The 15,195-nt window shown below is 39.7% G+C and overlaps 1 protein-coding gene across 1 annotated transcript in view; it reads left to right on the top strand.

Moving 5' to 3' along the window:
- The window catches only part of TBX15 (T-box transcription factor 15), a 97,234-nt gene that overhangs the window by 53,352 nt on the left and 28,687 nt on the right, over nucleotides 1-15,195 (top strand). The window contains exon 2 of the mRNA XM_069866667.1: nucleotides 7,302-7,515. Coding sequence (XP_069722768.1) covers nucleotides 7,302-7,515 — 214 coding nt within the window. The remainder of the gene's footprint in view (nucleotides 1-7,301; nucleotides 7,516-15,195) is intronic.

Here is a 15,195-nt window from a genome sequence, read left to right on the forward strand (position 1 = left end):
ATATTACTGGAGGATAAGAGACTAGATGATCTTTAAAAGACCTCTTTCAACCAAAGGCATTCAATGCCTCTAATATCAACAATAAACAAGTTCTAGCTATTTGTAGTTGATAACGGGCCTAATGCTGGAAGAAGGAATGACTAATGTAGTAGAGTATATGAATGAATGCAAAACAGCTCAGGGGAGATAAGATGACATATGAAACATTTGCAGAACTATCTTTGTGCTATTTGTTGTATGCAGCATGTGCATATGGTTACAATCACCTGGGAAGTGTTTAGAACCATTGCCTACAGCAAAAGCAATTGCTGGATCAGTTGCGTAAGATGCAACTGTGCCAATCAAGTACTTGGGGAAGATTGGCTAGGAAGCTGCCTGACAGAGAAGGACCTGGAGGTGTTGGCTGACAGCCATCTGAATATGAGTCAGCAGTGTGCCCAAGTGGCCAAGAAAACCAATGGCATCTTGGCTTGTATCAGAAATAGCATGGCCAGCAGGACCAGGGAAGTGATGGTGCCCATGTACTTGGCATTGGTGAGGCTGCAACCCAAATCCTGTGTTCAGTTTTCAGCCCCTCACTACAAGAAAGACATTGAGGTACTGGAGTGCGTCCAGAGAAGGGCAACAAAGCTGGTGAAGGGTCTGGAGAACAAGACTTATGAGAAGCAGCTGAGGGAACTGGGGTTCTTTAGACTGAAGAAGAGGAGGCTGAGGTGGGAGACCTTATTGCTCTCTACAACTGCCTGAAAGGAGGTTGTAGTGAGGTGGGTGTTGGTCTTTTCTCCCAGATGACAGGTGATAAGATGAGAGGAAATGGCCTCAAGTTGTATCAGGGGAGGATCAGATTAGACAACAGGAAAAATTTCTTCATTAAGAGGGTTCTCAGGCACTGGCAGAGGCTGCCCAGAGAGGTGGTTGAGTCCTCATCCCTGGAGGTGTTTAAAAGATCGGTAAATTAAGTGCTCAAGGATATGGTTTAGCAGTGGACAGGTAAAGTTGGACTTCATGATCTCAAAAGTCTTTTCCAACCTAGTGACTTTATGATTCTATGATTCTAATTTGAATGGCTCCATTGAACTCCAACCTGTTTCAACTCCTTCGCACATGCTATTTTTGCCACAGCCTGGCTCCCTGTGTAATTTTGAAGTTACTGAGGTCTTTGTTTTAGCTTCTGTTCATGTATCAGTTATTGGGGGTAAAGAGCAGTGTACCTGAAGCAGTTGCACCAGCAGCCACCACACAGTGTGGACAGATGAACTTCCACCCTTCAAAACTATTTGGACTTACTGAGTTTCCGTGTTTTCACTTCCATAGGATTGCAACATTTTTATATCTAGATTCCAGTAAAGTCACACTGTTATATGCATGGTTCCAATGCTGCTGATTTTGTGGGGTGGCAGTAGCCAGTTTGAAAATTAGAAATCTAAATAGAACCATGAGACCTGTTCTGCAAATACAAGGTGTTAGCTCTGTCAATTTCAGCTCAGTTAACAGGAAAAAAAAAAGTAATATCCCCCGCATTTTCTCTGCCCTTGCATGGCCAGGATTTTTTGCCTCCTTTGTAGTCTGCAGATCCTGATTGTCAGCAAATTGACTGCAGGGGAGAGGGAAGGACCACCTGTTGCACCGAATGTTCACAAATCTTGCAAACAAAAATATGCATTTTTAAAAAAGTAAACCCCTAACAGCTTGTAACAGCTGCCACATTCCACCCAAGAGAAATCTTTATGCTAATGGAATCTGACAGGCTCTACATTAGATATCTACATGTAAGCAGACTGAAAAAAAAATTAAGAAAAAAAAAGAAAAAAAATCTTAAAATCCCCAGAAAGATAAGAAATCCTTTGGGGTCCTCTAAGTCAGTACTGTTTTATGTATATTATGTTTTTGTCATTGTTCTCATTCCTGTAGTTTACATTCTTTGATATCTTGTAGTAAAATGTTTGTTAAGTGCATGGGCTGCATGATATGGCCAAGGACTAAACTGAGCTCTTTTTGTTTTATTGGTTAAATAAGGGAGCAGGATCCCTGCTGTGCTCCAGCTGTAGAGAAAATTCTGTTGAAAATCCATGTATGAAATTGCTTAGAAAATTAATTCCTTTTAATGTCTCGAGTACCAGTTTGGCTCATGTACCAGACTGATGAAAAAGCAGGAAATGTACATGAGGAATACTGGGTAGCTGAGTTGCAGAAAGAAGTCTGGCAGTAGGAGCTTGCTGTTTAGTACAAGAGGGCTCTGATCCCAGGACACATAGTGTTCATGCAGGAAGCCAGTTGGGGTTATTTTCCATCATCTTGGGGCACTCAGCGGGGATGCTGACCTCAGAGTCACTGTGCTTGTGAGAATGATGTTTTCCTTCCTATCTGCCAACCAGAAGCCTGGGAATTTATGGATCAAAAGGAGTTATGCACTGAGGATTTCCAGGGTGATGTGGAGATAGTAGAAATGGGAAAGGGATTAAGAAAGAAAAAAAATCTGAACTAAGTTAATGTTCTTCTGTAATCTCAGCAATGTCTGCAGTAACCCTGAGACCTCTGACAGTGACCTTGTGGTCTTGTTGGTAGGCTCAAAAGTTGCTGAAAGTGCTGAGAAACTTCTTCCCCCTCCAGGTCCAACACTGTTAAACTGCAGTGGCTGGATATGTGGTCACTATGGCAAGAAGGGATAGTAGGAAGCCATCCAACAGGGTAGTATAAAGGGAATAGTCTTTATTTTATTTTTTTTTTTTTTTTTTACACAGTGGCAGTGAGAGCACTGTACTTCAGGCCCCAGAGAATTTTTTTTCTCATTGAATCCATTGGTCTTCTCCATGAACTTTTGGGTAATGTCACATTAGATAGTTTCAAGCTCCTTGACATGCAATGCTTGCAAAAACATGTCTGATTTTGACAGATTAGGCTAAGTCCCACAGTCAAAACCACTGGATTAGCCTGTTTATCCAGCAAGCTGACTGTAACAAGGAACAGTAGTTTGTGAACTTTTCTCTGTATTGTCTCTGGGGAGAATGTATTAAACCGGAGGGTCTGAGCATTGGAATTCCCTTGTGATCAGTGGGTCATTCCCCACACAGACCAAAACAGCTGTGTTTTCTTCCGGTTACACATCACTCCAAAGAACAGCATAAATAATCAGTGGAAACATCAGGAAAAAAGAACGTAAGGAACAAGCAAGAGTGGAAATGGATGGGTTTAGAAGAGATTTACAAGAAAAAGAAACTGAAAGAGGCAGAGTGATATGAAATGTTTAGTCAGCAGCATTGGAGATGTTCACTTCAATGGCTGCGGTGCAGAAGGAAGGACTCTTCTTCAAGCAGACAGGAGAGGGGAAGGACCTTGTAAAGAAAAGTAGGTAAGATCAGGAGACACAAGTTCATGGATGCCTGTAAGAGCAATGAGGAACATTTTGACCTGACACTGCCTCAACTGAAAGTCAAGTGGAGTACTCTAGGTTTAGGAACCTCAGATGCATCTGTCCTCACTTGCTATTTTCCAACAATGGATGAGCTTGGTTTTGAAGCACCCTTTCTCAAGGACTGTACTGTACCCTAGGAAGAGAAAAACAACGTTGTTTCTATTGCCACTTGCCTAACATATGCCTAAAGTGGCATGGATTGCAACCTAACAAGGCACCAGAAAACCAGCATTCCTATATTAGTAGTCTGAGAAGTTCTCTTAACTCTGAAACGAAGCTGTTGCCTGGGGGATGTGCCTTTCCCCGTGGCTGGACCTTGGATTCAGCATGTAGGCATTTATACAAGGCACTTCTTTTAAGAAAAGGTAAAGAATCTTATCTTGTCACCTTGGAGCTAGAAGAAGATATAGAAAGCTTATCTTCCTCAGAAATTCTTCTGTTTGTGCTTCAGTCAGGCACGATATGTAGTACCAGCCACCATCTACTCCTCAGGGTGTTCACAGGCGTGTACTGTTTCGTTGGAGCTTCAGGAGTGAATCCTTAGTCCCCTTTTGCTTACATCAATGTAAAGTACAAGTAATGTCTTTGAGTTTAGTGAAGTTGCACTCCACTGAAGATGGTGAATGAAGAAAAGCTCCCTGCTCAAATATCAGAAGAAAACTCAGATCTTCTTCCTGTGTTGTTTCATTGTAAGCAAGTATGTGCAGCAGAGTGGCTTGAGCTGTGCTACCTGCCATCAGCCAGAATTAATTACTATATGTCCAGACTGGTTCACCCTGCACCCCTCTGTATGTTGCTCACTTACAGATGTTGACACCTGTCTCTCGATTAAACCAGAATCCTAACACATGTAGAAAGCTCTAGCTAAGAGTCACAGAGTATTATAGAGCTGGATGTCATTAGGGATGATTTACATATGTCAGATGCATTTAACTTCCCCTGAATTCCCTAGCTCTGGAATAAACTCGGTGTCTCCAACAGATGATACCATTCAGGGGAGCTTAGCTCAGGAAAAGCTGGAGAAAACACAAAAACCCATCTCAGTTCCCACTGAGACTGAACTAAGAGCAGCAATAGTAGTGACTCCGCCTCTCCCATTTCCAAAATTAGAGGAGGGATAGGTACTTGCTGTTCTGTGCACAAATTTGGGGGTAATTACAGATCATATTTCAGGACATAAAATAATAGTCCTTGGATGAAAAGAAGTATTTTTTTTTCCTGTGTGTGGTAATTCATGGTTGGGTAGATAGAGGCATATCAGTAATTAGTGACTTCTTTCGGCAATTTTTGATTTGCAACAGCATGGCAAATTATATCCAAGCATGTGGTTCTCCTTCCACTTCCATCATTGTCAAAAACCTCTCCAAAACTCTGTTAAAAGTCAGTGGAGTGACATTGAATAAAATCAGTGAGAAGGGTCTTAAGCCTCTGATATTTAATTTTCTGCAGCATGCAATTCCAGTCAATTCCCAGGTATCCCCCAGACTCCAGCCACATGCCCAGTTTGAAAGGCTGTCCGGGAAACACTGGAATGGTACGGGGACAACATCTAGTCAAGTGCCATCTGTTGGTCATTTACCATACTGCTTCAGAGGACAGTTTCTGAGTGCCTGAACCAAGCACAGATTATGCGCCCTAATACTCTCTTTAGGTGCAAACCTACCTGTCAGTACCTCATTCAGGGAGTGGGACTCCATAAAGGAAGCTTTTTCCTAGGTCCAGTCTCTTCAGACTCCCAGCGTAGTTTATTTTTGCTTTCTCAGGACCTCAGAGATGTAAGACTTTAGGTTAATGGATCAGCACGTGGACAGATACACAAAAAAATCATACTGTGATTTGTAAAGCACACTCTTGCTTTTTGTGGAAGGATAAAGTGATTAACCATCACTAGGAAAACAAATCTCCTAAGCATAGTCACCCTTACTCATGCTTACCCACTCCAACTCTTTAAAGTGGAATAGTCTGTGGAAGCAGGTAAGCATCACTTCACTTCTGCATCCATGGGCTCTGAAGTAGGAAGCGAATGTCTCAGCCCCTCTGCGCTCTCAGACCGATTGTCTGTCATGTGGTCACAGAACCCCAACAGGTTATCTGATATCATCTTAAGTCATCTCAAGTCTAGGCTGTCAGTTTTGGGTGTATTACTGGTTTCCATGTAAAAGCCCTCTGTTGGTAGGTAGGTTTGTGCTCTTCCTTTAGAGGGATGGGTCTGTTATTGCTTCAGCCCCTCATGAACGTCAGTGGGAGACATAAAGTATGAGATATTCAAAGTGGATTGAGCGCAATACATACCAAGCCTTTCTATTATCCTACAGAATTTCTACATTGTACTGGCAGATTTTCTAAAATGTTGATAAAGTTTACTGAAAATGTCTTTCAAACAAGCCCACTATCCAATAACATATTCACCCACGATTCTCACAGAAGATAAACGGCTGGTGGGTCAGCAGGTGACATCTTCAACCCTAGACTCTTCGTAACTATGGCCCTCTGCACTGGTGTGTGAGCTGCTTCAGGAAACACTATCTCTAAGAAACACTGTATATCTGAGACTTGGCCTGCATGACCTCAGGGTTATTAAAGAGTTTCTGGCACTTGGTTGGTATGGAAGGAATTTTAGCTGGGGCCATTTAATCACATTTTTAAAACAGGTTGTTACTTTTCATCTCCTTAAGTTTCCACTTCATACAGAGATGCCTCTTTCTTTCTTAAAGTGCAGAGAATACATATAAATAGCTGTTTCATTTCACTGGGATGCTTATATTTAGGTGATCAATGAGGACACTCATTCTGTACCATCTCTGAAACCTACAAATCTCTTCTTGAGCCGTTTGACCTAGTGCTTCACATCACTTTCTTCCTGTTGATCATCCATATAATATTAGTTCCAAACTGTTAAGAATCAGGTTCAAAGCATAAACACATAGCTTAGCAGAATGTATTTTGAATCATTTTGATGTGATGTGGGTATGCACTCTGTTGCAAAACGTCACTGCTGTTCGCAAAATTCCAGCTTAGCCCTATCATGTAAGAGCTAGAATCACATATATACCATGCCTACATACTATATACAAGATACTTTTTAGCAAAGAAAGGGCCATCTAGCTCAACATGCTAACCTGCACTTTGAAACCAATCCAACCTCACTTGTTTATTTGCTTATTTTTTGAGCAAGCCTTCTTTTTCTTTATCTCCCCTATACAGAGAGGTGCTTGTCTCATGTGCTTTTTTGTGCAGTTTACTTCAACTGCTTTCCTTGGTAACATATTCCATGTATTTACTATCTCCCCTTTTTGTCTTTCAATAGTCTAGAGCATTTTCCTCACCAAAACCTGCATGGTTATTTTCCCAGGAAATATCGTTGTTCCAAGAAATACATTACAGGAGCAAATAAAACATGGTTCCAAAATGGTGCTGCCAAATAACAAAATGAAAAAATGCTCATTATTTTTGATGACAAAGTTATTAAAAAAATGTGTTGTTTAAAAATAACCAACTCAATTAAATGGAATGTAGTTTTCCAGTGAGTCCATCTAATCCTGGATTGAAAATGTGGGTTGAATTAACTTTTTTTTTAATTTCTCTTTTTTAATCTATATTTTGTACTCAATTCCCAGCATTGTAGTAGTGCTTATTAATAATTATATTTTATGTTGAAGGTCCTTCTTTCAGCTGTTTCTAAAACTTTACAAAAATGCCAGATGTCATTTTGGGAACCCAAGGCCCCAAATCAGGTCATAAATCACAACAAACTATAAAAATATATGTGTGTGTGCATATAAAAGGACATTATACTGTGCTTTAGCACTTCCCTTACTGGCTTTCCTTTACCTTTCCTTTATGACTCACAGCAGGTAGAAGTGTCTTACCTGGTGTGTTTACTTTACAGACTCAGAGCAGAGCACGGGGTCAGACACAGAAGTGCTGGCAGAAAGGACATCCTGCTCATTTGGCTCCCATTCTGACCTTGCCTCTGGTGGCTCAGGCCCTCAGCCTCCTCCACCTTCATCCATGGAAGAGATCCAGGTAGAGTTGCAGTGTGCTGACCTCTGGAAAAGATTTCATGACATTGGGACAGAGATGATCATCACAAAAGCAGGCAGGTAAGATATCTCTGGCTTTCTGTCTAGTTAAAAACCAGATCATAATAAAGCAAAATTAAATATTCTTTTTTTTTTTTTTAAGAAACATATTCTTGATAAACCAAAGAAAGAATATGAAGGGAAAATTAAATAGCTGTCAGAGTTTCAGAGCTATATCTCCTACTAGCTTCCTGAAGACAGGTAAAGCTGTTTCATATTGCTTCTTGATTCAGTGGCTGCAAGGGAGAACTGACAGCTTCAGGAAACTGTTAGGGATAGTTTTTCCTTTGAGCAAATAAATAAGGAAATGATCATTGTGCTGTTGGTTGTACTAAATTTAAGATAAGTTATGAGATTGGGGATGAGCCATCTGAGTTTCCTTTCAAGCTCCCATAGCACTTCATGAGCCAGTCAATTTAATCTCACATATAGTGAAATTTAAACTTACCTTAGCACAAAATAAATGTTTTCCTGTGATTCTAAGTACATAAGATGTTAATGACATTCTGTTTAAAAAAATGTGCAGGCTTAATGCTTCCCTCTGCTATTGCAACTGTTTCTACATCAGCTGAGGTTAGGAAGAGCCACCAATCAGTCATGTTTTTTCAAAATAAAAACTCATCCTGCCCTGCTTGCTGTTAGCCAAGGGTAAGAACTTCATTGCTGTCTCCTATTAAAGTCTAGAAGACTTTTTGCCAAAACGCAACTTGAAACTAGCTGTAAATTTCTAGATCCCTCAAACTATAAACGATCCCAGATTTTTAGTCACGTTTGCGTTAACAAAATAATTCTTACTTCCACTTAATGATGTTTTAATTCCGATTAACGCTGCGAAATTGGAGATCAGCACCATGGACAGAGGCAACCAAAGCGAACGGGGCACTCGGCTGTCGCAGGAGCTGTTTTGCCCCTTCCCCAGACAAGCAAGAGGGGATTTTCCCCAGGCTGTGGGAAAAAGCCATGGTGTTCCGTTGTTTATAATTTTATTTCATGTCTGGTCTTTCAGAATTTATCAGAACAGGTAGAATTGTCCTTTTGTGTTCTTGCAAAGTGAGGACTATTTCTCTGTTGCTCCAGGAAGTTCAGTTTGTATTGACAAACGACTCAGATAATTCCTAAGGAAGACTATCAAAATCAGATTAGCTCCCAGTTTTAGATATATCATCTCATTGGCACAGGGAGGATCCTGCATATGTACAGAATAGGTCGCTGGCTTTGCCCTTTTGGCATAAATGGACAAGGCAAAGTAACTGGAATTGTAACACTTGCTGTTATGCAACTACTTTTCATAGAATAATAGAATGGAATCATAGAATCACTAGGTTGGAAAAGTCCAACCATTCCTATCTGCCACTAAACCATGTCCCTGTGCACCTCGTCTACCTGTCTTTTAAACACCTCCAAGGATGGTGACTCAACCACCTCCCTGGGCAACCTCTGCCAGTGTCCAATGACCCTTTCCCTGAAAACATTTTTCCTGATATCCAGTTTGAACCTCCTCTGGTGCAGCTTGAGACTATTACACCCTGTCCTATCACCTGCCATTTGGCAGAAGAGGCCAGCACCCACCTCTCTACAGCTTCCTTTCAGGTAGTTGTAGAGAGCAATAAGATCTCCCCTCAGCCTCTTCTTCTCAAGGCTAAACAACTCCAGTTCCCTCAGCCACTCCTCATAAGACTTTTCCCTAGCATTGTCAGAGCAGACATAGACAGAATTGTTGTTATCCTCTTTTCATGGGGGGTGAAATTAAGATCTAACCAAATTATTTGATCTGTTCGTTGTCATTAAACATGGCACTGGAAGAACCAAATTTATTGGTTCTGACTTTGTTGCCCTGGTCCCTGGGCCATGCTGTCTCAGCAAATCAAAATAATATATTGTTACCTGTTGGATTAACTATAATTAATTATTTTATGAAACATGGAGTAGATAGACTTAACAGCAGCATAAATATCTCACAGTCCACCAACAACAATGCACACTGAAATACCTTGAACTTAGTGGTTTGAAGATGATCTCAGCAGCTCACATATTTCTGAATGAAGCAGCTGACCTTTCTGGGATCTTAAAAAGCTGTACCTTGATTACAGTTTTATTCTTTAAAAAAAAGTCACTAGGAAGTTGCAACATCAATGCCACTGCAATTTCACAAATGGTTCAACACCACTTCTCACAAAATCCTTGACAGTATTAGCAGGGGTCCTGGAGAAGAAAAGGTTTATGAAAACAAACATAGTCAAATATTCTGGGGATATATAACATAATGACATTAAGTATGTTGTATGAGTTACAAGCCCCAAATTCTTTATTTGGTCAGACTGATGCATACATACAAAAAAGACTCTGTATTTGCTTGAAGGTTTTTTAGGAATTACAACATTGAATACATTGCTATTTAAAAAAAAACTCAAAATTTTTTTGAATTTTTTTGAAATTTGTCGTCTGCTGTTTTCAAGATGACTTACAAGTTGACTCTTACTTGCTGCATGGAACTGTCTGAAGTATGTATTTTGACACTTTTGACACAAAACTACTGACAGTTATGAATTGAAATTTTTCATGTTGGTAATTGTTCATGGAACTTGCCATCACATTGTCTTTCTGACAAATATGACTTCCCATATCACATATCACCATAACAAACAATAGTTACATATATCCCTAATTGCTAGTAATAACAAGAAGCTAATTAAAAACTATTGTGAGATGTACATAGTTCCTTCCATGTAGGAACATGATACAGCTGAAATACAATTCCAGTAGGAATTGAATTTAAAAAAAGCCCCATTTGGTAAAAAAGCATCCCAAACAAAAACATTTAGATTTATTTCCCCTGCCATTTTTTTTCTACTTGCTTCAGCCTGACACCCCAAATATTAATATTAATAATAACAACAACAATAACAATAATAATGTTTTTATTTTCTTATATTTTGACTGAGATATTTTGGTTTTCATATTTTGAAGGAGAGATCTCTATGCTCTGTGGAAAACCGTGGTTGTTCTGCATTTTATGATTAAATATCTTCCCTTATTTAGCCAGCTGTCACAGGTGTTTAACTGCATATGATAAGAAAGTCAGACACCCTAACTTTCTTATAAGTAGTTTAAATGTGTTTTGATAATTTCTAGTAGGAATAGATGTAGGGAAATCTGTAAGCACTGTATGAAATATTTTCCTTTCCAAGATTTTTTTCTGTAACACCATTAATAGCATTTTCAAGCACCCCAGTCTTGATAACATTTCCCCATTTATGAAAGACCATATATCACAATCAAAACTTACCATGCAAATAATATATTTTTTATAATTCTAAATAATATTCTTTCTGAAAGGAGATTCATACTGTTCCTTGAATCCTGATGGCCGACAGGCTCATCATTGCCTGTTCACAGAAAATGTACATAGCTACTAAATAGATACAGGGTTTTTTTTTCCTGAATGCTGGCTTCTCCAGAAGTGATATTAACAATATTGGGGCAGTTTTTTTCCTTCTGACTACACTTGTATGTTAATAATTGCAAAGCATAATGAAAAGTTAGGTAGTTTCTTGAGATTCGACAAAATGCGCAAATTAAATGTTTAACATTTCAAGTGAAACATTCTTCTTTCAGAAAGCATGTGTCTGTGATGGGTGGGAGCTGAGTCTGGCAGTCTTTTTTCTCCATATGGGATGCATGATATATGACGCATCCCATAGATTAGATTATATAAATTCTTGTAAAAATACCAGAACTTGGGTTATTTCCTCATGTTTTCCTACTACTTAGTGATATTGTGAGAGACATGAAGCATCTTTACCCATGCAAGATTTTGCTCCTCTTGTTGCTTTCTCTTTGGAAAGCCTGTAAGGACATGTTTGAGTCCATCCTGTTTTCACAGTCCTTATAATTCTTGACTCATTTGCCTGTAACTATAGCTGCTCCTTCATTTTCTATGACTCCTAAGGCACCACTTAGTTCCTGTCTGACCCCACGATGTCTTTTTGCTTTTACTGTGTAATACTAGTTTCTAGCTTTTAACCTACCTTCAGTCATATTCCTGGAGCAATATCCTTCCTACACTGGGCTTACTACAATTCTTAACTTTCAGACTTTTCCCGCTCTCATTTAATTCTGCTTTGGTTTTTTTTCTTCTCTTGATGCTGTATTTATGTATGTCTTTTTTTTCTGTTTACATAAACACACTTCAGTCCTCCTTGAACTTCTCCTTTCTTCCTTTCAATCAAAACACTATTATATGGAATTTAATAACATGCTTTTTACAAGACTCTGTTGTTCTTTTTGCAAAAGATGCAAATGGCTTTCCGTCAGCTGCAGTGCATTCAAATCTGCAATCTCCTTCACATCCTTTTCATTTGAAAGGCAGCCTCCCCTTCCCTCCCCTCCCCTCCCCCTCCCCTTCCCCCTCCCCTTCCCCCTCCCCTTCCCCCTCCCCTTCCCCCTCCCCTTCCCCCTCCCCCAGTGATAACTTCATGCTGCTCTATAAAGTCATGCACATTGTAAACATTGTGCACACTTAATCTGCAAGCCTAAGTCAGGCTGTTTAGAGTTTCTCAATCAGATATTTTTACAACTGGGAGATGACTAATCTGTTACTATCAATAGACAAACTGTCTTTTGGTAAAACTGAACAGCACATCCCTTCATGTTAGAGTCTGCATTTAGCAGATGTTACTCTGAAGCAAATTTAATCTTATTTAAGTTTTTGTTAATGTGATGTATAGATCTTTACACTGAACATCATGAAAGCTGGATGGTAAATTTTGTCAGTCCTTTTAAATACCCTGCCAGGTAACTTTTAATTTTGTCTAATGGAGAATTGCCCTCTCTAAAACTAAACTGAGAAATAGAGAACGCATTTATGTCGGAAGGGATCTTTGGATCTGTCCCACGCCTCCATTCAAAGCAAGTCAACTTTGAAAACAGATCCAACTTGACACAAGCTTCACATGTGCTGGTTCAAGGGGCAGAGATTAAGGGTTGGCACCTTGAGACACTTAAGAATTAGAAACTGAAGCTTTATGCTGTTAGAAAAAAGTCAACCCAGTTTGGGGACGTACTTGTGATCTTTCTTCTTAGAACAGTATTCACAAGAGAAAACTGAGCTATATTTTTGAGTTAAATAAAATGCTTAAGCAAAAAAATTTGCCAGTGGCTGCAACCCAACAACTTCTTTCTACTGCTGAAAGACCCCAATCATCGTTCTTAAAATCAGCACACTACTGCACTGGTTAATTCTATGTTAATCAAGTTTGAGAGAAGTAAACCAATGATTAATTTTCTTCAGGGTTTCATAAACTTCATTCTCATTATGTAAGAAGCCAGGAATTAAGCAGGCTGAGATACTAGGTTGTTACAAAAAATATTTTTATAACCCTTCTAAGTGTTCCTAAAATAATTGTAACAACTTATTTCATATCATATTATATTTCCCCTAAAATGGTAGCGAGTATAAGTGCACAGTCTAACTTTGGGAAGACTGTTTTCCTGCTGAGTGGTAAAGCTAACATATAAATAACTTCATCATCCCAAACTGCTGCTGATATAAAACCTCCTCCTAAAGTATATCAGATGTCATCATGTGCTCCATGTGAAAGCAAACAGCCTTCGCGTCTGTAGCTGTTGACTATAAAGCTAGCCTACATTTTTCTAGATGAAAGGTTTATTAATTCAGCCATATTCACGTGGCCTGAGTTCCTTCTAAACCTTTGAGGCTCTGGTTTTCTATAGGGCTGGTGCCTCTGGAGGGCCAAGAGTCAGCCCAGAGGGAACACAGAGCATAGAGACTCAAACAGAATTACACCTGAGTACTTCCCTAAGCTGCTACTGTTTGCCCCTGCCTTTTTCATTTTCCCCTTTCCATGCAGCAGTGCTGCTGGAGACCTGCTGTGACAGTTCCAGGCCACATCCTTACGGCAAAGAAACCTGAGTTACTTTTACACCCACAGAAAAAGAAAGCAGTAATAATTTACAAAACTTTAAAAGTACTTTTAAACCCTAGAGAAAGCAGTGGGATCAGCTGAGCTCTCTCTGATCACTTTAGAGATTAGCCTCTAAGCCCGTTGAACGGTCTGCGGTAATCTTTTACAAGGTATTTCATAAGCAAACAGCCCTATAGGCTATACTGCAACTTTACCCGTGGCTGCAGATTTGGAGAGAGCTTCTTGGAACACACAGCATTCAGTTTTCCCCATACAGCATGCAGGCTTAGGCCCAAAGAAACTCAGATTTAATCCTGGGTTTCTCATCAACCCTCTGAAACATGACCTACCTCTTAAGCTACTCCCAAGCCACCTCTCTCCAATTAAGGAGATCTGGGTTGTAAAATGCCACATCCTGTACCCATTTAGCTTTGCAGATTTAATGAGCCATTGTGGTAGAAACAAGGTAATGCCCTCAAGCCACTGAAGATTAATCCATTATTCCTCTCCCTTCCTGCCCCAATCGTTCGACTAGCAAAATCCCACTACCCACTGCACAAAGCTGCTCTCTCTTTGAAAGGTTTCTGCAGACAATTTTTCTGCCACTTTTGCATCTCTCAGCTCTGGTTAGCTGTGCTCTGTCAGCTATGTGATGCTATTCTCCCTGTCCCCCGTGATAAATGCCCTTTTCTGAGGCAGGTGAAGTTATTAACAGGCCAGAACTTTCCTTTTCAGTGGCCTGAAATGGAAGAGCTGAGGGTAGGGTGAAGCTGAGAACCAACATTCTCCTTCCCACTCTCTTCTGCAAGTAGGTGTATGTGGCCTGGGTGGGAAAGAATAAAAGGTTCTCATGGCCACATCCCTTCCGTGCAAACGTTTATCGAGACATATTTAGAGGTGCTGACATAAACTTTCTGGTTTTCATCCTCCTCCAGGCTGTGTCCAATGATAATCCTTTGAGAAACAGAAATGTTGGGGGGTTTAAACATTCTTCCCTAATATTTCAGTAAATCTTACTAACCAGAAGAGAAAGTGTCATGATGGTTTCTAGGGATGGCCCTAGATATAGTGGACAAATATTGCTTGTACGCTTTTCCACATTTTTGGCATTGGGATTTTAAATTCCCTTCTATCATTCTTTTTCCATCCAAACTACCCTCATTCCATAAGGACATATCTACTCATCTGAGAAGCAGAATGTAATATCATGTGAGCATCCAGTATTTTCAGAATTTCTTCTGCCAAAACTCTGTATCTCTGGGCAGAAGTCATGCAATTGAGTAATACCATTCTGTAGGACCTCAACTTCAGATTTTCTCAGATAAAGGCTGAGAAAACACTCAAGTGGAGCTAAGGCTTAACAGTCAGTGAAACAATCCAGGATTTTTTTTTCACACTTTGCTCATTTCTGCTTCTCAGGTTTTATGAAGACTTTAAAATACTGCATTAGTCGCAAATATAATATGGCATAAATAATTCAATTAACATGGTGTTTGAGAGAAGTATAGAATGGCCACTGGACTACTGGTAACCTGAATTTTTTAAGGAGATAATAATAAGCAGATTAATTTGAGTAGATTCTTTTTTCCAGGAAAAGCAAAAGGATCTTTCAGGGTGGTAGATTTGCTTTAAATATTACTCCAGTACTATCAAACTCCATACTGAAACATATGTTTTTCAAAAAGGAGAACTAAAGTGATACTGTATTTAATGGAATATAAGAGAACAGGTACAGATGGGTGGCCAGTGGGAAAACCAGGAGGAAGAAGGTATGCTA

This window comes from Phaenicophaeus curvirostris, chromosome 1 (assembly GCF_032191515.1).
Source record: "Phaenicophaeus curvirostris isolate KB17595 chromosome 1, BPBGC_Pcur_1.0, whole genome shotgun sequence".
Lineage (NCBI taxonomy): Eukaryota > Metazoa > Chordata > Aves > Cuculiformes > Cuculidae > Phaenicophaeus > Phaenicophaeus curvirostris.